Genomic DNA, 24,953 nt, shown 5'->3' with positions numbered 1-24,953 from the left:
CGTCAAAAAATAGGACATGCTCTATCTTCGCCCGGGTACCCGGCAGCCCGGCTCCCATAGAAGTCTATGGGGCCGGGTAATACACGGCCATCACCGGGATGTGTCCCGAGTGATGGCCGGGTTTTCCATGGCTTGCGCTCTATCTCCTCCTCCTCACAGCGCAGAGTGCATGTGAGGAGGAGGAGTTGATGCCATTCTGACGAATGGCATCGCTGTACACTGTGTGGCAGGGCCGGGGTGTACAGCAGGTGGAAGGGAGCGCTGCGCTGGCTCCCTTGCCCTGCTTGTTTTAAAAGCACCCTGGCCCGGCGACACCTTCGATGGCGCCGCTAGCAGCTGCTGCGGCTGCTACTACTGTAGCGACGCCACTATAGCAGAGCGGGGAGGTATCTCCCCGCTCTGCTATGTGCTAGCCGCACTTTAGCTCCTTGAAGGAGCGGAATCCCCGTGTTTTCGGGGATTCCGCTCCTGGACAGAGCGCTTGATGTCTCTGTCCATATCTGGGCAGTGACATTAGGGGAAACTCCTGAAGCGGAATCCCCGAACACATGGGGATTCCCCTTCAGGAGTTGCCACTGATGTCACTGTCCGGATCCGCCCGGCCCGGCAGGGATGCAAAACTTAATGCAAACCGGCCGGGCAAAATGGCCGATTTTACCGGCCGACACTCGGGCTTGGGAACGATCCGGTCGTGTGAATCCCGCCTTAGACCCTAAAACCGGAAGGTCTTAATGAAATCACAGAGACAATAATTTAATACAACGAATTCACTTTAGATGGGGCTCATTGGACCTAGATAATTGAAAAATTCGTTATATAAAAATATCCACTAGTAACCCACAGAGACCGGACGAACGAAGAAAGCATTCACTTTTTTATAATAAAAGACACAAATTATGACTATTTCGTTTAAACACATTGAGACAGTCTTGAAAATAAGACTGAAGTTTATTCAGATAAAATCAGCACATTTAATTTGTCAATATTACCTGTTTTTGAAATATATATTAAAAAAAGCATATTTTAAATGAAAGCGCACAAAAAAAAATAAAAAAATCTACTCTTTTTAGCTTAATATTAACGAATGTATGCAGAAAATATAATGACAAAACAAGAGACTTAAATTAATAAATAGACTGGAATTCAGTCTTTAGTATAAGGCTGGGTTCACACACCCTATTTACGGATGTAATTCGGGCGTTTTAGCCTCGAATTACGTCCGAAAATACGGCACCAAAGCGTCGGCAAACATCTGTCCATTCATTTGAATGGGCTTTACGATGTTCTGTGCCGACGGTCATTTTTTTTACGCGCTGCTGTCAAAAGACGGCGCGTAAAAAAGATGCCCGCATCAAAGAAGTGCCTGTCACTTCTTGAGACGTAATTGGAGCCGTTTTCCCTTGACTCCATGGAAAATCAGCTCCAATTACGTCCGTAATGGACGCAGCGAAAACGCCTGCACATGCCATTACGGCTGAAATTCCGGAGCTGTTTTCTCCTGAAAACAGCTCCGTAATTTCAGCCGTAACAGAGGCTGCCGTGTGAACATACCCTTACTCTAACAATAACTGAAAAACAAGATGATACTACATTTGTATGCCGAGAGTTCTCACTATGGCAACCTCTGACGCTAAACAAGTGAGACTTTAAATCACAGCTATTTTTTCCTTTTTAAACCGCTAATATAACGTGTTTTTTTTTTACTATAGATGTTTTAATTCATCTCTCCGTCAACATACAGTTTTTAGGAAAGCACCTTTTAACTAAAATAATAAAATCTTTTCAGTAATTATTATTTATTTCATAATAATCGCCAACAGAATTTTGAAATACCATTACAAACATAACTTAGTTAATTGTTTGTATCTGTATGTATATGTATGTTTGTCAGACCTGACCTGTATACCTGACCCGGTAGCTTTTAGGGTATGTTCACACGGCAGCGTCCGATACGGCTGAAATTACGGAGCTGTTTTCAGGAGAAAACAGCTCCGGAATTTCAGACGTAATGGCATGTGCAGGCGTTTTTCGCAGCGTCAATTACGGACGTAATTGGAGCTGTTTTTCCATGGAGTCCATGGAAAACAGCTCCAATTACGTCTAAAGAAGTGAAAGGCTCTTCTTTGACGCGGGCGTCTTTTTTACGCGCCGTCTTTTGACAGAGACTCGTAAAAAAAATGACCGTCAGCGCAGAACATCGTAAGACCCATTCAAATGAATGGGCAGATGTTTGCCGGCGCATTAGAGCCGTATTTTCGGACGTAATTCGAGGTTAAAACGCCCGAATTACGTCCGTAAATAGGGTGTGTGAACCCAGCCTGACTCTCAAACCGACCTTTAACTCGGTTATATAACCCACACCCCACCCACCTATTCATTTGTATGCTACCTGAGGAAGAAACCGGTCCGGTTTCGAAACAGTCTGCTGTTGTTCCGTGTACTTTTTATAAGTAAACCTTTTAATCACTCACCTTGTCTTCATCTATGAAACGAATGGATCTCCCTTATCACAGATGATACTCTGATCGGCAGCGCCAGAAAAATACCCGTCCTTTTTTCTATCTTCTCCACTCCACCTATGTCAGACATCTTGGTACACACAATCCAGTCAGCACATTTTCCTCACCTGCTGCTGGATCTGTTCCAAGAGATCCTGTATTAGGCCCTGTTCACACTGAGTTTTTTGCTGGCAGAAAATTCTGCCTCAAAATTCTGTCTTGAATTTTGAGGCAGATTTTGACCAGCCTGCATGCCGCTTGCCGTGTTTTTTTGTTCGTGGCCATTGAACGCCGCAGGCAAAAACGCAGCGAAAAACGCTTTCTCTGCTTTTCATTGATATCAATGGGAGGTCAGAGATGTAAACGCCCGAAGATGGGGCATGTCGCTTCTTTTTCCCGCGAACTGGTTTTACCGCTCGCAGGAAAAAAACGCTTCCGTCTCCCATTGAAATCACTAGGAGGCGTTTTCGGACATTTTCGGCACGTTTTTTGACGTGGTTTCCATGTCAAAACATGGCAAAAAAACGGCCTAAAAATTCCTCCCATTGATTTCAATGGGAGGCGGAGGAGTTTTTTCCCGCGAGCGGAATCCCCAGCCACAGCGGTGGGGATGACGCTTCAGAAGTCCCAAACGTCACTCTGTCCATATATGGACAGTGAAGGCAGGGACTTCTGCTGGGGCGGAATCCCCGGCCACGGCTTCGGCAACGCCGTGGCCGGGGATTAGGGATTCCGCTCCTCCTTCTCATATGCACTTCAGTGCGAGAGCTCCAAGAGTGAAGAAGGAGGAGGAAGAGGCGTGGACGACGAGACAGGAGGAGGGGCATGTACTATGATTGATGATGCTCCGTGTCTTTGCTCAGCCTGCACTTCCTGCTGTGTAAAGACACGGTACGTCACAGGAAATAAAAAAATTACCCTGGGTGCGGTCACGTGGCAGCAGATCAAAACAGGAGAACGCTGGCACAGGTAAGTACACACTATATTAGAAATGTTATTAAATATGTCTAATTAAGTTAAAATTGAAATAACATTTATTCCTGGACAACCCCTTTAAGTCTCGTTCAAATTATTTACATTATTTGAGTTATAATCCACCCTAGCCTAAACATACGTAGATGATATCACACAGTCAGGCTGACACCAGAGGGGTGACTTAGACCTTGTAGGGGCCCCCATCTACAGTACTATGTATTACTTATACTTATTATACTTCTTATGTAGCATCCCTTATAGCTACACTTCTGGCAGATACTTCCACACACGGTGCTGATTAGGGAAGAAAGCAGCCATGTTTTTCTAATCCTGTACAACCCCTGGTGGTTATTTGAGAAATTACACTGTAACAATTAAAATGTTGGTGGATTGGTGCCAGTTTGGTAACGTCTCGAGTACATGTTTCTTAACACATATGATTGAAGGAAAATGTAAAGTTTGGTTACCTGAATATTGCTCAGTCATCTTGTTGGTGATACATATGTCTTTAACTGATTTCTTCTTGATAAAAAAAATCCGCTTAGTTGTTTCCGTTCTTGAACACTCAGTCGATTGCGCAACAGTCAGTCCTAATGAAAGATACATTGTAAATAGTAAACCAGGAGGTGTGTCTGTCAGCACAGCGTCGACAAATTCTAACAGCAACCGGTAGGAATCTCAATATATCCTCAAATGTGAATCCTTTAACTCAGTCAGGGGTGAATTAGATCAAATGACAGAAATTTTTTATGTTTTATGTAAAGTCTATGAAGGTGTATCCCGGTGTCGGAGGCGATCCTTCATTTGCCTTTTACCCAAACCTGAATTTGAATTCTGAAGGCGTTATACAAATTCATCAGTTTAATCCATTTTTGTTTGTGTAAGTGGTGTGGTGCTTTGGCGAGATTGCCTTCAGTATGACGGGCTGACCCTAAGGGTATGTGCACACGATAGCTTCCTTTTACGTCTGAAAAGACAAACTGTTTTCAGGAGAAAACAGCTGCGTCGTTTCAGACGTAAAAGCTCCTCCTCGCATTATGCGAGGCGTCTTTGACGCCTGTAATCTTGAGCTGCTCTTCATTGACTTCAATGAAAAACGGCTCAACTTACGTTTCAAAAGGCGAAAACAGCTCCTGATTTTCAGAAGTTTTTTTAACAACTCGCGTTTTTCGCTCTGTTTTTTTACGGTCGTTTTTGAAGTGTCCTGAACTTGTTTTGACGAGCCGTCATTTTACGCACCGTATTTTGACAGCAACGCGTAAAATAAAGGCTCGTGGGAACAGTACATCGTAATTCCCATTGCAGGCAACGGGCAGATGTTTCTAGGCATAATGGAGCCGTTTTTTCAGGCATAATTCGGGCCGTAAAATGCCCGAATTACGTCTGAAAACACTGCGTGTGAACATACCCTTAGGCTGGATTCACACGAGCATGTTACGTCCATAAAGGACAGAATATATTTCGGCCGCAAGTCCCGAACCGAACACACTGCAGGGAGCCGGGCTCCTAGCATCATAGTTATGTACGACGATAGGAGTCCCTGCCTCGCCACCTCGCCACCTCGCGACAACTGTCCCGTACTGTAATCATGTTTTCAGTACGGGACAGTTGTCCTGCAGAGAGGCAGGGACTCCTAGCGTCGTACATAACTATGATCCTAGAAGCCCGGCTCCCTGCAGTGTGTTCGGTCCGGGACTTGCGGCCGAAATACGTTCCGTCCATTACGGACCGAACATGTTTGTGTGAATCCAGCCTTAGGGTATGTTCACACGCAGTGTTTTCAGGCGTATTTCGTGGCCTCGAAAAACGCCTGAAAAAATGGAAGCTGAACGCCTACAAACATCTGCACATTGAAATCAATTAGAAAAACAGCATTTAGTTCATACGGGGCGTCTTTTTACGCCGCTGTTTTAAAAAACGGAGCGTAAAAAGACGGTCCATAAAAATGTCACTTCTTGAGGTGTTTTTTTGGAGCTGATTTTCCATTGAACACTATGAAAAACACCTCAAAAGAAGCTACAAATTAAGGCTGGATTCAGACGAACGTGATTTGCATCCGTGCAGCCCGCGTGGTTTTCACGCGGCTCGCACGGACCTATACAAGTCTATGGGGCAGTGCAGACAGTCCGTGAGTTTTGCGCAGCGTCAGTCCGCTGCGTAAAACTCACTACATGTTCTATCTTTCGAAGTTTTTCGCGCATCACGTACCCATTAAAGTCAATGGTGCGTGAAAACCACGCATGCCACACGGAAGCACTTCCGTGGGACGAGCGTGATTCGCGCAACAGCTGTAAAACTCTGAATGTAAACAGAAAAGCACCACGTGCTTTTCTGTTTTCAAACATCCAAACGGAGTGTCATAATGATGGCGGCTGCGCGAAAATCACGCAGCCGCACATCATACACTGATGACACACGCAGCTGTTAAGTGCCTTTTGCGCACGCAATACACCGCGTTTTTTGCGTGCGCAAAACGCACACGCTCGTGTAAATCAGGTCTAAGGCTGGAGTTTTTTGCAGGAGTAAAATCTGCCTCAAAATTCTGTTTTGAATTTTGAGGCAGATTTTCCTCTGCCTGCACGCCGTTTTTCGCAGCGTTTTTCGCCCGTGGCCATTTAGCGCCGCGGGATAAAACGCCGCAAAATACGCTTCCTTTGCCTCCCATTGATGTCAATGGAAGGTCATAGGCGTAAACGCCCGAAGATGGGGCATGTCGCTTCTCTTTCCCACGAGCCGGTTTTTCCGCTCGCGGGGAAAAAAAACGCCTCCGCCTCCCATTGAAATCAACGGGAGGCATTGTTGGCCATTATTTGGCGCGTTTTCCGACGCGGCTTTAAAAATGCCTGAAAATCAGAGGCTGTTTTCTCTGAAAACAGCTCAGTATTTTCAGATGTTTTTTAGTAAGCGTGTAAACATGCCCTTACTGAACCCTGAATTGCCTAACTACACTACTGTCTGCTGCCTCTGCACTGCGCACCGGGCTGTCTTACATCACTGTTATTAACCCCTTAATGACCAGCCTATTTTAAACCTTAATGACCAAGCTATTTTTTACTTTTTTCCATCATCGCATTTCAAGAGCTATAAGTTTTTTATTTTTGCGTCGACATAGCTGTATAAGGACTAGTTTTTGCGGAACAAGTTGTATTTTTTAATAGCACTATTTTGGGGTACATATCATTTATTGATTAACTTTTATGAAACATTTTGGGGGGGGGGGAATAGAAAAAAAACCAGCATTTTCTCCACTCTTTTTTGAGTTCTAAATTCACGCCGTTTACCGCGTGGTATAAATAACACAATAACTTTATTCAGTGAGTTGTTATGATTGAGACGATACCAATATTATATAGTTTTCTTATGTTTTACTACTTTTACACAGTAAGGCCCCATGCACACGAACGTAAAAACGCCCGTAATCACGGGTACCTCCCCGTTTGCTTACGGAAAGGTGCCCGGGCCGTTAAAAAATATAGAACATGTCCTATTTTAGGCCGTAATTACGGCACGGGCAGGCCCATAGAAGTCTATGGGGCTCCCGTAATTGCGGGTGACTACGTGTGTGCACCCGTAATTACGGGAGCGTTGCTAGGCGACGTCAGGGGATAGTCACTGTCCAGGGTGCTGAAAGAGTTAAACGATTGGCAGTAACTCTTTCAACACCCTGGACAGTGGCTACCGATCACAATATAGATCAACGTGCTAAAAAATAGAAGTTCATACTTACCCAGAACTCCCTGCTTCTTCCTCCAGTCCGGCCTCCTGGGATGACGTTTCAGCCCATGTGACCGCTGCAGCCAATCACAGGCCAATCACAGGCTTTAGTGGTCTCATGGACTGCCGCGTCATCCAGGGAGGTCGGACTGGATGTCAAGAGAGGGACGCGTCACCAAGACAACGGCCGGGTAAGTATGAATTTCTTTTACTTTTACCTCGGAAAGGGCTGTCCCTTCTCTCTATCCTGCACTGACAGAGAGAAGGGGCTGCCGATTAGTGCAGTGCAATTTTACAGCGAAAACGTGCCCGTAAATACGGGTGGAATACGGGTGACACCGGACCCGTATTTATGGGCACAGGTCCGTAAATACTGGTGCAATACGGGTCGAATATGTGTGACCAAGGACCCGTATATACGGAAGGAAAAAAATACGTTCGTGTGCATGAGGCCTTTAAACACTTTTTTTTCAAAATTATTTATTTTTGTGTCGCCATATTTTAAGAGCCATAACTTTTTTATTTTTCCCCCGATGCAGTTGTATGAGGGATTTTTGTTTGCTGGATGACATGTAGTTTTTATTGGTACCATTTTGAAATACATGCAACTTTTTGAGGCAGGATTCACAGAAAACAGCAATTCTGGCATCGTTGGGGACGTCACGGAGGGGGCGATACCAAATATGTGTAACTTTTTTTAATTTATTTTTTCAGGGGAAAAAGTGGGTTTTTCATTTTTTTTCTACTTGGGATTTTTAGTTGTTCATTATTAACTTTATTAAACTTTTTAAAAACTTATTTTTTAGTCCCACTAGGGGACTTCACCATGTGATCATTTGATCACTTTTTTAATACTTCTGTATTGCAGTGTATTATTGCCTGTCAGTGTAGAAACTGACAGGCATCTGTTAGGCCATGCCTCTGGCATGGCCTACCAAGCATTAACTAGAGGCAGACCTGGGGGCCTTTGTTAGGCCCCCGGCTGCTATACAAACTATCGGCACCCTGCGATCACATCGCGGGTGTGCCGATGACGTGAGAGAGGAAGCTTTAACTCCTCCTGACGGCACTGCTTTATTCTGATGCGGTAAATAAAAAGGCTACTGCATTAGAATAAAGCCTGTTAGTGACCGCCGTAAAAAGGCGTATGGGCGGACACTAACAGGTTAAACCCCAGATTGCCTGTCTACTCTCCTGTCTACTGCTTCTGTACTGAGAAACCGGCTCTGCTACATAACTGTTACTGAACTCTGGATTTCTTGACTAAACTCCTGTCTGCTGCTTCTGTACTGCGAACCCGGCTCTGCTACATCTGCAGTACCGAACCTTGAACTGTTTGACTCTGCTACACTGCTACGTCACATACCTGGTACGTTTCGTAGACTTTATTGCTCTTAACCATTGAAATCGTATCTCCAACCTTTCCCATAGTGGTCTGGTTCCCCTTCTGCTTTCGCATATCCGGAGAATCAATCACCAACCATATTAAAAGCACCAAGTGGGGGACATTAGACACAAACTGAAGTCACTGGAATTGAGGTGAATTGTACTGCCCGGTAGATTCTTTCACTGGGTATCATAAGAACCAGTCCGAAACAAATATAACCCATTGCTGATGGTTTCCATCAGACATTTTTGCTTTCTCAACAATATTACCCCTAAAGTGTATTTACTTTGGAGATGTGGTAGGTACTTAATCATACGTTCTTGTAGTGGTTGTTCAGGATTAAAAAAAAAAAAATCCTGGAGAACTCCTTTAAGCAACCTGCAGTTGTTAAAAATCGTACCATGTATTAAATGCTGTATGGTTTTTTGCCCATTATGTGAATGGGATTTGGTGCACAGCTAGTTGTGACACATTTATTAAGAGGCGTTCTCCTCTCCTGGGTGGCCCACATACTCCCCTCTCCCTATTCTCGCATTTCCCTCCGCTCCCGATGTTGCAGCGCAGGAACGGGGAGAGGTCAGTATCTGTACGTCTGGTCTGATGGTCTGGAGTCTGTAAACAGGGGGCCCTGTAAATAGGGGTGTCTGCTCTGGGGTCTGTATTTTTTAGGAGATATAGGTCTATTTTTTTTGCAGATTACTGTATAGTGCACTGTTTGGCGGTAATATGTATTTGTAGATGATACGGTCGGATTATTGTATTTGTCCCGTTTTTCTCGTATGTCTGTATCTATCAGGGTTATCTCCGCTTCTCTGCAGTGAATTTAGTTCCTTACCTGAATTCCTCAGCTCCTCAGCACTATACTGGTAGAGAAGGTCATACGATCCACCCATGGAGCCTGCAGTGATGTAATGGGTACCAAAATCATCAAATATTCTGCTATAGAGAGGATAGTTGTACTCCAAGGGCAGATGATTCAGAGCCCGAAGAAAGACGTCTGAGAGCCAGAGATTGTCCTTCTTCATTCTGAATTCTGACACTGAGATCACTTTATTGATCCGAATGAAATTCGAATTCTAGAAGGAAAACAGATGCTAATATTGATAGAAATGCAGCTGAAAAATTGTCTTATTAATTATTATTATAAGCTATCTATCTATCTATCTATCTCATATCTATCTATCTATCTATCTCATATCTATCTATCTATCTATCTATCTATCTATCTATCTATCTATCTATCTATCTATCTATCTATCTATCTATCTATCTATCTATCACTTTACTAATTTTTAAACATTCAGACACTTTGCATTCCTAGTTGCCATGTACTTCAATATACACGATTAGCCATAATATTAAAACAACTGACAGGTGAAGTGAATAACATTGATGATCTAGTTACAATGGCGTTTGGCAAGAGGGGGGGGGGGTATTAGACAGCGAGTGATCAGTCAGTTCTTGAAGTTGATGTTGGAAGCAGGAAAAATGGGCAAGTGTAAGAATCTGAGCGACTGTGACAATGGACAAATTGTGATGAAAGACAATTGGGTCAGAAGATCTCCATCTGGCCGGTCTTGTGGGGTGTTTGTGGTGTACCGTGGTTAGTACCTACCAAAAGTGTCTCTAGAAAGAACAGGTGAACCAGCCACAGGGTCATGGGCGCCCAAGACTCACTAATTGGCATGTGGGGCAAAGACTAGCCCATCTTGTCCAATCCCACAGAAGACATACTGTACCACAAATTGCTGAGGAAGTTACTACTGACCATGATAGAAAAATGTCAGAACAAGCAGAAAATCGCAGCTTGCTGAGTTTGGGGCTGCGTAGCCGTGGACTGGTCAGAGTGCCCATGTTGATCGCTGTACAGCGCAGAAAGCACCTACAATGGGCACATAAGCATCAAAACTAGACCATGGAGCAATAAAGGAAGGTGCCTGGTCTGATGAATCACGTTTTCTTTTACATAGTGTGGACTGCCTGGTGCATGTGTGTCCCTTACCTGGGGAAGAGATGGGACCAGGATGCATTATGGGAAAAAGACAAGCCAGCGGAGGCAGAGTGATACTCTGGGCAATGTTCTGCTGGGAAACCTTGGGTCCTGACATTCATGTGGATGTGACACGTACCACCTACCTAAACATAACTGGAGACAAGTACCCCCATTCATGGCAGTGGTATTCCGTAATGGCACTGCCCACTTTTAGCAGGATAATGCCCCTGCCACACCACAAACGCGAGGGACATGATAAAGAGTTCAAGGCGTTGACTTGTCTCCAAATTCTCCAGATATCAATCCGATCGATCATCTGTGAGATGTGCTGGAAAAACAAATCTGATCCATGGAGGCCGCACCCCAAAACATATAGGACTTAAGGAGGCTCTGTCACCACATTATAAGTGGCCTATCTTGTACATAAAGTGATCGGTGCTGTCATGTAGATTACAGCAGTGGTTTTTATTTAGAAAAACAATCAATTTTTACCAAGTTATTACCTATTTTAGATTTATGCTAATGACTTTCTTAATGCCAAACTGGGCGTTTTTTAGCTTTTGACCAAGTGGGCATTGTAAGGAGAATAGTATGACGCTGACCAATCAGTGACCAATCAGCGTCGTACACTTCTCTCCATTCATGTACTCAGCACAGCATGATCTCGCGAGATCACGATGTGCTGTCACTTACTCACACATTAACGTTTCTGAAGTGTCTTGAGAGTGAACAGACAGCGCTTCCAGCCAGGATGCGATGTCTATTAACACTCCCGACACTTCGGTAACGTCTGTGTGGGACTTAATAACAACAATCGTGATCTCGTGAGATCTGTGACAATGACAGCACAGCGTTCTCCAGAACCTCTATAATGGCTGACTACGTTTTAAGTTTATAACGGTTGCTTTGAACATTTTGTTAGAAGGATCCCCTGGCATTAAGCTGATCACAGGTTGTCCGGCTGCTGTGACCACGGAAATCGGGTGTTATATGTGGGGGAACCTTACAGTAAGGCTGGATTTACACGAGCCTGTGAGTTTTGCGCGTGCAAAAAATGCAGCGTTTTGCGCGCGCAAAAGGTACTTAACAGCTCCGTGTGTCAGCCCCGTATGATGCATGGCTGCGTGATTTTCGCGCAGCCGCCATCATTATGACACTCTGTTTGTATGTTTGTAAACAGAAAAGCATGTGGTGCTTTTCTGTTTTCATTCATACTTTGAACTGCTGTTGCGCGAATCTCGCGCGTCCCACGGAAGTGCTTCCGTGGGCTGCGCGTGAATTTCACGCACCCATTGACTTCAATGGTTGCGTGATGCGTGAACAATGCTCAAATATAGGAATGTCGTGAGTTTTACGCAGCGGACACACGCTGTGTGAAACTCACGGACAGTCTGCACGGCCCTATAGACTAACATAGGTCCGTGCGAGGCGCGTGAAAATCACGCGCCTTGCACGGACGTATTACACGTTCGTCTAAATAAGCCCTAAGTATTTAAATTCCCTGCAGAGCCAAAATAGCTGAAATGAATCAGTACATAGTTCTCATTGAAATACAATGTACCGTGATGCCGGGTCCTCCAGAGCGTGAGGCACTATTATTGGGTGCTTGTTCTGTGCCACATCATACTGTCATCATATAAACTTCACCATCTCATCAATGAACAAGTGTAGGACATATAAGTGGAAAATCATCATTTTCAAGAAAAATAAAGCTGGTGACGTGTCAACCCTGCAAGCATGATGCCCAAGTTTTAGGTCCAACTTCTAATGGCTAGATTTAGATGGTGCCTTGAACAGAAGGTATAAAGTGGTTCCTATACAACCCTTGACCCTGATGCATTCATTGTTTTTCTTTACCTTCTTGTAAGATGCTTGTAAGGCTTCCATAAATGATGATGATGACGTACTTTTGGTGTTACTTCGAGAATGAAATAATAAGGGAATTCCTCTAGATTTACCTCCTGATGCCGAATGAGTTCCAGATCGGCTACTGGAATGAGCAAAATTGATGAGGCTATCGTAGAAATCAGACGACACATCATCCTCCTCATCTTTCATCTGTTAAAGGAACAATACACGCATTAGTTTTATCAATGGCCGTACAAAATAAAGAAAGATGCATTCAGCAAGAGTCATAGCAGCAGCAGAGTATTTGAAGAAAATGTATCATCAGAAAATTACATATCACTTATATTATCTATATACACAATAGGCTGACATTTCTTATTTTTTGCAGCTCACTTTTCAACTATGCTGTATAGACTGGGACAGAATGAGCAGAGTCATCTCATTAGAGGGCGGGGGAGTTAATGACAGCTCTATTGTACTGCTCGAGGCCTATATAAGACATGATAGTAACACTATACACGGAGATACACATTCGAGTCACATTATTATGACCACCTCCTACTTTCGACGTCGGCAGCGCGTAGCCCATGAAGGAAGTACTGTGGGCTAGCTTGGTGTGTATATAAGGTGTGCGATAGGCTGAGCATATATCACTCGTTGTTGCCATGAGTAAAAGGGGCAATTTATCAGAGTTGCAAAAAGGGATGTGTAACGGCAGGGGGTAGGGAGACGGACAAGTGAGCCCTAATCTACCCGCCACTCTGTCCCTGCCTACTTGCAACGACCCGCCCTAGGCGACGGGGTACAACTGGGCGGCGGTCCCTGCGCTCAGTAAGTGCACGACAAACACGACAAACATACAAGGAACACAAGCAAGGAAAAGGGGCCGTTGCCCACGGCAACACCGTGAGCAACCAGAGTGGTGAACGAGCCGAGTCAAGCCAGGAGTGTGCGAGGTACAAAACGAAAAGCAGAAGAGTAGTCGGTAAGCCAGGGTCGGTATGGAGCAGGATCAAAAATAGCAGGAGCTGTAGCTGGGCCAGGAACCACAAGGAAGGAAACAAAAGCAATAACAAGCACCGAGGGACAGGAAGTGCAGGCTTAAATAGACCGAGGGCGGGAGCTAGCTGAGTCTGGCCAGGTTACGATAGGCTCTCCCACTCCTAAGCCTGCCAGCCTGAATGGTGGAAGCAGGAGTCAGTCTCAGGGATGTATTCTCAGGTGCTGACTGATTAGTTCTGGGAGTTAACCCCGCAGTGCCTGGCAGATCCTTTACAGGATGATTATTGGCTTTCAGGCCAAGGGTGGTAGTATTTCTCAAACAGTGCAATTTGTGAACTGTTCGTGTGCTGCTGTGGTGAAAGTGTATCGTGAGTGGACGAATGGCGCTATTGGGAATAACCAATGTGGAAACTACGGAGCACCATGTGCCATTGATGTGATAGGTGAACGTCAGCTTCAAAGGTGTGTGAGGGCCGAACTACTCGCTACAGTGGAGCGGCTCACCGTGAAAATCAACCAGGAGGCTACCAGACGTGTGTCTAAAACAACAGTTTAGGGAACTCTACTGCGTTTGGGGCTCAGAAGCAGACAGATGGTCACTGCTCCTATGCTAACAAAGGTGCATCGGAAAAAAAGGCTTCCATTTGCTTGGCAGTATCGGAATTGGACCACCGATAATTGGCAAAAGGTTGCCTTCTCCGATGAGTCACATTTTCTGCTTCATCGAGCGGATGGACATTGGCTTGTCAGGCGAGAAACATCAGAGAACAAACACCCTGCAACCATTGCTGGAAGAACACAAGCTGGTGGTGGCAGCGTTATGGCCTGGGGAATTTTTTCATGGCATTCTCTGGGCCACTCATCCATGTGAAAGGCACTCTGAACCGATTTGGATATGAATCCATCGTTGCAGATCGCGTCCACCCATATGCTGTTTGTCTTCCCTGAGGCAGATGGAATCTTCCAGCAAGACAATGCGACTTGTCACATAGCTAGAAATGTCCAATAGTGGTTGGAAGAGCACGACCAAGACTTCCCTGGTTCGCCAGACTTGAACTCAATAGTGTATCTGTGGGACCTCGATCATCTTGTTCGCTCTATGGATCCTCATCCACACACGCTCCAGAAAATGTGGGATGTACTGCAGTCAGCATGGCTCCAGATACCTGAGACAACATACCAGCACCTTATTGCGTCACTCGAGCCTGTCCAGCTGCTGTCCGTGATGCACACGCCGGTTACTCTGGATATTAGCTGCTGGTCATATTAATGGGACTCGACATTGTATTTGTCTGCAGTGCCCCTGTCACTCTCTGGTCTCTAAGGGAGGTGCTATACTGAATCACCTCCTGGAGACTGTATTAGTCTATGGACATTTTTTTTTCCATTAAATCCAATTTATTGGAGCTGCCATAAAATATACACACGCAATGTACATGTGTATACAGACAATGTAAGAAGGAACTGTGTGCATCCACTATGGCCATGCCCAGAAAAGGTTATAGAGGTGGCCAGGCTTTTCCTGGTGTGATGTAAGCACTGTGCTGAATCTGAGCCAGTCAGATGCCCCTAACTGCTGCTTACTCTCCCCCTGTTACACTAAGTAAGTAGCTGCAGCTGCATCCCCCTCCTACCCCCTCCTTCTTGTCCCCTATTTAAAGTGATTGAGGAGGTTTCTGAACATTTACAGAGATCCTGCAAGGAGGCTGTTTGAAGGTGAGGAATATGCTACTTTTCCTTAATTAGATATATTCAAAAGTTTAATGTACTAATAATTTATGCAAAATTATAATGACAGGTGCGCTTTATATTCTAAGAAAATGTCAGCAATATTTTCATAGACTAAACAGGCGGAAAATTTAATAAATGTGAATACCTCAAATGTGATGCTTTCCAAGTTTGCAGGCAGCCGATATAACTTCCTATTTGGTCCCGTTCCATTCCCAGAAACTATTTGATGTCTTCCTCCAAAAAATGAGTTATCGAGGACCTCGCCTCGACTTTCGCCAGATAGGTAGTTATACCTAAAATACAGACACATGACATGGAGTTATAACCGATAAGGCAAAGGAGAAGACTAGACAGGTGGATTGACTAGACAGAGGCTTTACAGAGAGTGACCGGTCCTAGGATTATCCCACTATTACTGGGAATTAGGACTGGGGCCGCTTTTACACAATTTGTGGCATATGTTAGGTCCATATATTTCTAGGTATGAGTGGATCACAATAGAAGAAATCAGGAATCAAATAATTAGTTTTACTCCATGGTTTACCCGTTTCCCATGAGCTGCACCCCGGGGATGTTTTCAAAGCTCCTTTTGGGCTCTATCGTCCTCCTACAGCCTCTTTCATCTGAATTGTCTCCACAGTCATTGTCGCCATTACATTTCAGTTTCAGGTCAATGCAGCGACCTGTTTACAAAAGCAAAAAAAATAATTATTAACAACATGTTTTATGAGAGTTTTATTAACCCCTTCCCGTTTTGGCCACTTTTGACCTTCCTGACAGAGCCTCATTTTTCAAATATAAGTTTCACTTTATGTGGTAATAACTTTGGAATGCTTTTACCTATCCAAGCGATTCAGAGATTGTTTTCTCGTGACACATTGGACTTTATGTTAATGGAAAAATGTGCTCGATACATTCAGTATTTATTTTTGAAAAACACCCAAAAATTAGCATTTTTATAAATTTAAATGTATCTGCTTGTAAGACAGGCAGTTATACCACACAAAATTGTTTTTAATTAACATCCCGCATATGTCTACTTTATGTTTGCATTGTTTTTTTAACATCCTTTTATTTTTCTAGGACGTTACAAGGCTTAGAACTTTAGCAGCAATTTCTCACATTTTCAAGAAAATGTCAAAAGGTTATTTTTACAGGGACCAGTTCAGTTGTGAAGTGGCTTTGAGGACCTTATATATTAGAAACCCCCAATAAATCACGCCATTTTAAAAACTTCACCTCTCAAAGTATTCAAAACAGCATTTAGGGTATGTTCACACGGCCAAATTTCAGACGTATACGAGGCGTATTATGCCTCGTTTTAGTCTGAAAATACGGCTCCAATACGTCGGCAAACATCTGCCCATTCATTTGAATGGGTTTGCCGACGTACTGTGCAGACGACCTGTTATTTACGCGTCGTCGTTTGACAGCTGTCAAACGACGACGCGTAAAAATACAGCCTCGTCAAAAGAAGTGCAGGACACTTCTTTGGACGTTTTTGGAGCTGTTTTCTCATAGACTCCAATGAAAACAGCTCCAAAAACGAGTTGGTAAAAAAACGAGTTGGTAAAAATGCGAGTTGGTAAAAAAACGTCTGAAAAGCAGGGTCTGTTTTCCCTTGAAAACAGCTCTGGATTTTCAGACGTTTTGGTTGACTACGTGTGAACATACCCTTAGAACGTTTCTTAACCCTTTAGACGTTTCACAGAAATGAAAGCAAAGTAGAGGTGAAATTGACAAATTTCATTTTTATTTTTTTTGCAGAAATTCATTTTTAATAAAAATTTTTGTAACACAGAAAGTTTTACTAGAGAAACACAACTCAATATTTATTGCCCAGATTCTGCAGTTTTTACAAATATCCTACATGTGGCCCTAGTGTGATAATGGACTGAAGCACCGGCCTCAGAAGCAAAACAGCACCTAGAGGATTTTGGGGCCTTCTTTTTATTAGAAAATATTTTAGGCACCATGTCAGGTTTGAAAGGGTCTTGCGGTGCCAAAACAGTGGAAATCCCCCAAAAGTGAAATCCCCCATTTGGGAAACTACACCCCTCAAGGAAATTATCTAGAGGTATAGTGAGCATTTTGACCCCACAGGTTTATTGCAGAAATTTTTGGAACTAGGCTGTGAAAATGAAAATCAACATTTTTTCAAAGAAAATGTAGGTTTAGCTAATCTTTTCTCATTTCCACAAGGACTAAAGGAGAAAAAGCACAGCAACATTTGTAAAGCAATTTCTGCCAAGTAAAACAGTACCCCACATGTGGTTATAAATGGCTGTTTGGTCACACGGCAGGGCTTAGAAGGAAAGAGCGTCATTTGGCTTTTGGAGCTCAAATTTAGCAGGAATGATTTGGGGAGGCCATGTCACATTTACAATGCCCCTGAGGGGACAAAACAGTGGAAACCCCCACAAGTGACCCCATTTTTTTTAATAAATTCTTTTACTTTCATTTTGAACATTAAGCATACGATAATAAAGTGCAAACATGAGAAGACACACACATCGGCACACAGGCCAACATAAAGTAGCATTTGTAAAAATTGTACAAACAGTGTCGAACAACTGAGAAAATGTACAAGAAAACTTGCCAGTTCCCAACTATCAACAGTTGACAATTGCGCAAAACAAGAAGAATAAAAAGATAAGAAGGAAGTAGAGAGAGGTAGAAAGGGATATAAGGAAGGCAAGGAGGGGGGGGGGGCGGTATGAGACCAGCATAGAGATCCAGACCAGAAGGATTGGAGTTAAGAAGCAACAATGGTCTTAAATTCCAGTGAGAACTGAAATCTAATCCAATGGTACCAGGTTTTGAGGAATTTAGCATGGTCCCTCTCATAGATGCAGTAAGATCCTCCATTCTCATGATCTACTGTATTTTACCAAAGCTCATGGCAATCAACGGAGGATGGGATTGTCTCCACAGCGCAGGAATGCATGCTCAACCAGATGGTGAACTACAGAACGCCTGTACGTAGATAATAGAACGTCACACGTCTTCACCGCATAAAGGCGAGACAGATCACTGGTAATGGAAAATGTAGGTTTAGCTAATTTTTTCTCATTTCCACAAAGACTGAAGGAGAAAAAGCACGGCAAAATTTGTAAAGCAATTTCTCCCGAGTAAAACAATACCCCATATGTGGTCATAAACGGCTGATTGGACACACAGCAGGGCTTAGAACGTAAGTGTAAAGGATCTGCCAGGCACAGCTTCGGGGTTAACTCCCATAATTAATCAGTCAGCACCTGAATCTACATCCCTGAGACTGACTCCAGCTTCCACCACTCAGGCTGGCAGGCTTAGGAGTGGGAGAGCCTATCGCAACCTGGCCAGACTCAGCTAGATCCCGCCCTCTGTCTATTTAAGCCTGCCCTTCCTGTCCCTCGGTGCTTGTGATTCTTTTCGTGTGGTTTCTTGGCCCAGCTACAGCTCCTTCTAATACCGACCACAAGAATCTGGTTTTCCTAGAATCTGCCCGGAGGCTAAACCCGAGACAAGCTCGATGGGCGTTATTTTTTACCAGATTCAATTTTTTGGTTACCTATAGGGCTGGGTCTAAAAATATTAAGGCTGATGCACTGTCGCGTAGCTTCATGGCCAGCCCTCCTTCGGAGGAAGATCCTGCTTGTATTTTGCCTCCAGGTATAATCATTTCCTCGATCGATTCTGATTTAGTCTCTGAAATTGCTGCTGATCAAGGTTCAGCTCCCGGGAACCTTCCTGAGAACAAGCTGTTTGTTCCCCTGCAATTCCGGCTAAAGGTACTTAGGGAAAATCATGACTCCGCACTATCTGGTCATCCAGGCATCCTGGGTACCAAACACCTCATTACTAGAAACTATTGGTGGCCTGGGTTGCCTAAAGACGTTAAGGCCTACGTCGCCGCTTGTGAGGTTTGTGCTAGGTCCAAGACTCCCAGGTCCCGACCAGCGGGCTTACTGCGTTCGTTGCCCATTCCCCAGAGACCTTGGACACATATCTCCATGGATTTTATCACCGATTTGCCTCCATCCCAAGGCAAGTCGGTGGTGTGGGTGGTAGTAGACCGCTTCAGTAAGATGTGCCACTTTGTGCCCCTCAAGAAACTACCCAACGCCAAGACGTTGGCTACCTTGTTTGTCAAACACATCCTGCGTCTCCATGGGGTCCCTGTCAATATTGTTTCGGACAGAGGGGTACAATTTGTTTCATTGTTTTGGAGAGCCTTCTGTATGAAGTTGGAGATTTATCTGTCCTTCTCCTCTGCCTTCCATCCTGAAACCAATGGCCAAACTGAGAGGACTAATCAATCTCTAGAACAATATTTAAGGTGTTCTGTCTCTGACTGTCAATATGATTGGGTCTCATTCATTCCCCTCGCCGAATTTTCCCTTAATAACCGGGTCAGTAACTCGTCAGGGGTCTCCCCCTTTTTCTGTAATTTTGGGTTTAATCCATGGTTCTCCTCCGTTTCACCTGGTAGTTCCAACAATCCCGAGGTAGAGGTCGTTCATCGGGAACTGTGCACAGTCTGGGCCCAGGTTCAGAAGAACCTAGAGGCGTCCCAGAACGTACAAAAAACTCAGGCTGATAGAAAACGTTCTGCTAACCCCCTGTTTATGGTCGGGGATCTGGTGTGGTTGTCGTCTAGGAACTTGCGTCTCAAGGTTCCGTCCAAGAAGTTTGCTCCCCGGTTTATTGGGCCATATAAGGTCATTGAGGTCCTCAATCCTGTCTCCTTCCGGCTGGAGTTACCCCCGTCTTTTCGTATACACGACGTGTTTCATGCCTCCCTCCTTAAACGCTGCTCCCCGTCCTTGGCTCCCTCGAGGAGACCTCCTGTTCCCGTCCTCACCCCTGAGGGGGTGGAATACGAGGTGGCCAAGATTGTGGACAGCAAGATGGTCCAAGGCTCCCTCCAGTACCTGGTCCATTGGAGAGGATACGGGCCCGAGGAGAGGACTTGGGTACCCGCCCGGGATGTTCACGCTGGGGTATTGGTCAGGAGGGTCCACCTGCGTTTCCCCAGTAAGCCAGGTCCACGTAGAAAGGGTCCGGTGGCCCCTCATAAAAGGGGGGGTACTGTAAAGGATCTGCCAGGCACAGCTTCGGGGTTAACTCCGATAATTAATCAGTCAGCACCTGAATCTACATCCCTGAGACTGACTCCAGCTTCCACCACTCAGGCTGGCAGGCTTAGGAGTGGGAGAGCCTATCGCAACCTGGCCAGACTCAGCTAGCTCCCGCCCTCGGTCTATTTAAGCCTGCCCTTCCTGTCCCTCGGTGCTTGTGATTCTTTTCGTGTGGTTTCCTGGCCCAGCTACAGCTCCTTCTATTTTGATCCTGCTCCATACAGACCCTGGCTTACTGACTACTCTTCTGCTCTTCGTTTGGTACCTCGCACACTCCTGGCTTGACTCGGCTCGTTCACCACTCTGGTTGCTCACGGTGTTGCCGTGGGCAACTGCCCCTTTCCCTTGCTTGTATTCCCTTGTATGTTTGTCGTGTTTGTCGTGCACTTACTGAGCGCAGGGACCGCCGCCCAGTTGTACCCCATCGCCTAGGGTGGGTCATTGCAAGTAGGCAGGGACAGAGTGGCGGGTAGAATAGGGCTCACTTCTCAGTTTCCCTACCCCCCGTCATTACAGTAAGGAGCGCAATTTGGCTTTTGGAGCTCAAATTTCACAGGAATAATTTTCGGATGCCATGTCGCATTTGCATTCCCCATGAGGAATTAATCTAGGGGTGTATTGAGCATTTTGACCCACGGGTTTCTCATAGATTTTATTAGAGTTGGGCTGTGAAAATAAAAAAAATTGTGTTTGTTCAATTAGCTCAAAAATGTTCATGTTCTCAACAATTAAAGGAAAAAAGAACCCCAACATTGTAAATCTTCTCTAGAGTATGGCAATACCCCATTTGTGGTCATAAACTGCTATTTAGACACATGGCAGGGCTCAGAAGGGAAGGAGCGCCATTTGGCTTTTGGAGTGCAGATTTTGCTGGATTGGTTTCTGGGCGCATTGTTGCATTTGCAAAGCCCGTGTGGGACCAAAACAGTGTAAACACCCCAGAACTGACCCCATTTTGGAAACTACACCCCTCAAGTTATTCATCTAGGGGTGCAGTGAGCATATTAAAGCCGCAGGTGTTTTGCAGAAATTGAGTGTGTGCACTCGATGTTGCAGAGTGAAAATGGGACTTTTTGCATAGATATGCCAATATGTGGTGCCCAGCTTGTGCCACCATAACAAGACAGCTCTAATTATTATGCTTTGTTTCCCGGTTTTAGAATCACCCTACATGGGGCACTAATCTTTTGCCTGGAAATTCGACAAGGCTCAGAAGTGAAAGAGTACCATGCGAAATTGAGGCCTAATTCGGCGACTTACACAGTATTGGTTCACAATGGCAGAGGCTCTGATGTGAAATAGTAAAATAAACCCCTGAGAAGTGACCCCATTTTGAAAACTACACCCCTCAAGGCATATATTAAGGGGTGTAATGAGCATTTTCACCCCACAGGTCTTTTCCATAAATGATTGCACTGTGGATTCTCCCTAGATATGACATTTCAGTGGCAAATAAGTCATGCCCAGCTTGTGCCACTGGAGACACACACCAAAAATTGTTAAAAGGGTTCTCCCTGGGGATGGCGATGCCATATACTGTATGTGGAAGTAAACAGCAGTTTGGGTACGCTGTAGGGTTTAGAAGGAAGGTAGCGCCTTTGGTTTTTGGAGCGTGGATTTTGCTTGGTATTACATAGTTACATAGTTACATAGTTAGTACGGCTGAAAAAGACACATGTCCATCAAGTTCAACCAAGGGACGGGAAAAGGGAAGGAAAAATTTCTACACATAGGAACTAATATTTTTTTGTTCTAGGAAATTATCTAACCCTTTTTTAAAGCCATCTACTGTCCCTGCTGTGACCAGCTCCTGTGGTAGGCTATTCCATAGATTCACAGTTCTCACGGTAAAGAAGGCTTGTCGCCTTTGCAGCTTGAACCTTTTTTTCTCCAGACGGAGGGAGTGCCCCCTTGTTTTTTGAGGGGGTTTTACAAGGAACAGGATTTCACCATATTTTTTGTATGTGCCATTAATATATTTATATAAGTTAATCATGTCCCCCCTTAGTCGTCTTTTTTCAAGGCTAAATAGGTTTAATTCTTTCAATCTTTCCTCATAACTTAAATTCTCCATGCCCCTAATTAGCTTCGTTGCTCTTCTTTGTATTTTTTCCAACTCCAGGGCATCCTTTCTATGAACTGGAGCCCAGAACTGAACTGCATATTCTAGATGAGGCCTCACTAATGCTTTGTAAAGTGGCAATATTACATCCCTGTCCCGTGAGTCCATGCCTCTTTTAATACACGACAATATCCTGCTGGCCTTTGAAGCAGCTGATTGACACTGCATGCTGTTATTGAGTTTATGATTTACAAGTACACCCAGATCCTTGTCAACAAGTGAATCCGCCAGTGTAGCTCCCCCTAGGACATATGATGCATGCAGGTTGTTGGTACCCAGATGCATAACTTTACATTTATCTACATTAAACTTCATCTGCCAAGTGGACGCCCAAACACTCAGTTTGTTTAAATCTGCCTGCAATTCATGAACATCTTCCATAGACTGAACTATATTACATAGCTTGGTGTCATCTGCAAAAATAGAAATAGTGCTATTAATCCCATCTTCTATATCATTAATAAATAAGTTGAATAATAGTGGTCCCAGCACTGAACCCTGGGGTACACCACTTATTACCGGGGACCATTCAGAGTAGGAATCATTGACCACAACTCTCTGGATACGGTCCTTGAGCCAATTCTCAATCCAATTACAAACTATATTTTCTAAACCTATAGTCCTTAATTTACCCATTAGGCGTCTATGGGGGACAGTGTCAAATGCCTTTGCAAAGTCCAAAAACACTAAATCCACAGCGGCCCCTCTGTCTAGACTTCTGCTCACCTCTTCATAAAAACAGATTAGGTTAGTTTGACAACTTCTGTCCTTAGTAAAACCGTGCTGGCTGTCACTTATAATGCTATTTATTGTCACATAATCCTGTATATAGTCCCTCAATAGCCCCTCAAACATTTTCCCCACGATGGATGTTAAGCTTACTGGTCTATAATTACCCGGGGAAGACCTAGAGCCCTTTTTGAAAATAGGCACCACATTTGCCCTGCGCCAGTCCCTTGGCACTATACCAGTCACTAGAGATTCTCTGAATATTATGAAGTCGATTTGTTTGGAGTTTTACTGGTATTTCAGTTTATAATGTGGGGGTACATGTAATCCGGGCAGAGTACATCAGGGGCATAGTCAGGTGGTATAATAATGGGGTAAAAAAAGTAAAATAATCCATAAATATTTGTTACGCTGTGACACAATCCTTTCTGCACAGGCCAGTGTCACACATAAATGTCCTTTCTTATCCCCCTTTTGGTCCACATTCCGCACATTTGCAGTTTGGGGAATTTGGTCGGGAATGTGTTGTCCTGGTATAATACAGGAAGCCCTCAATTCCAGCAGATATGTTTGGGCCCTCCCCTTCCTGGTTCCCTAATTTTAGGGCCATGATAAATCACCTTATGAAACAGAAGAAATGTTCCCCTCGGGCCGGCACAGCTGCATATTTTTCTTTCCTGACATATTGGATCCTTAACCCATTTATTCTTTCATAGACGTAGTGGTATGAGGGCTGTTTTTTTGCGGGATGAGCTGTAGTTATTATTGGTACCATTTTGGGGTACATGCGACTTTTTGATAAATTTTTATCCTATTTTTTGGGAGGCAAGATGACCAAAAACAGCAATTCTGGCATAGTTATTTAGTTTTTTTTTATACAGCGTTCACCAGGCATCATAAATTACATGTTAACTTTATTCTGCGGATCAGTACGATTCTGGCGATACCAAATTTATAGCACTTTTTTATATTTTACAACATTTTGCACAATAAAATTACTTTTGTAAAGAGAATGTATTTTTTCTGTCACCATGTTCTGAGAACCATAACTTTTAATTTTTTTCATCGACGGAGCTGTATGAGGGCTTTTTTTCTGCGGGACAAGCTGTAAGGGTATGTGCACACGATAGCTGCCTTTTACGTCTGAAATGACACTGTTTTCAGGAGAAAACAGCTGCGTCGTTTCAGACGTAAAAGCTCCTCCTCGCATTATGCGAGGCGTCTTTGACGCTCGTAAATCTTGAGCTGCTCTTCATTGACTTCAATGAAGAACGGCTCAAATTACGTTGCAAAGAAGTGTTCTGCACTTCTTTGTCGAGGCAGTCATTTTACGCGTCGTCGTTTGACAGCTGTCAAACGACGACGCGTAAATGACAGGTCGTCTTCACAGTACGTCGGCAAACCCATTCAAATGAATGGGCAGATGTTTGCCGACGTATTTTAGCCCTATTTTCAGGCGTAAACGAGGCATAATACGCCTCGTTTACGTCTGAAAATAGGTCGTGTGAACCCAGCCTAATTAGTATAGGTACTGTTTTTGGATACATGCAACTTTTTGATCACTTTTTATTCCAATTTTTGTAGGGCAAAGTAACCAAAAATACGAGATTCTGGAATCGTTTTTTAAGTATTATTTTTTTACACCGTTCACCGCGTGGAATAAATAACATTATATTTTTATAGTTCAGACGCGGCGATACCAAATGTGTATAGTTTATTTATTTTTTCAATAATAAAGGACTTGATTAGGGAAAAAGGGTGATTTGTGTTTTATTTTATAAATGTAAACTTTTATTTTACTTTTAACAACTTATAATTTACACTTTTTTTT

The 24,953-nt window shown here is 44.1% G+C and overlaps 1 protein-coding gene across 1 annotated transcript in view; it reads right to left on the bottom strand.

Annotated features, from left to right (window-relative positions):
- The window catches only part of C6 (complement C6), a 122,771-nt gene that overhangs the window by 73,840 nt on the left and 23,978 nt on the right, over nt 1-24,953 (bottom strand). The window contains exons 5-9 of the mRNA XM_075842369.1: nt 15,693-15,831; nt 15,294-15,441; nt 12,425-12,625; nt 9,410-9,650; nt 3,941-4,063 (exon numbers count right to left, since the gene is read on the bottom strand). Coding sequence (XP_075698484.1) covers nt 3,941-4,063; nt 9,410-9,650; nt 12,425-12,625; nt 15,294-15,441; nt 15,693-15,831 — 852 coding nt within the window. The remainder of the gene's footprint in view (nt 1-3,940; nt 4,064-9,409; nt 9,651-12,424; nt 12,626-15,293; nt 15,442-15,692; nt 15,832-24,953) is intronic.

The sequence above is a fragment of the Rhinoderma darwinii genome, chromosome 1 (assembly GCF_050947455.1).
Source record: "Rhinoderma darwinii isolate aRhiDar2 chromosome 1, aRhiDar2.hap1, whole genome shotgun sequence".
NCBI lineage: Eukaryota > Metazoa > Chordata > Amphibia > Anura > Rhinodermatidae > Rhinoderma > Rhinoderma darwinii.
Note: the sequence above shows the minus strand (reverse complement) of the source record. Positions and strands in the feature narration are given on the sequence as shown.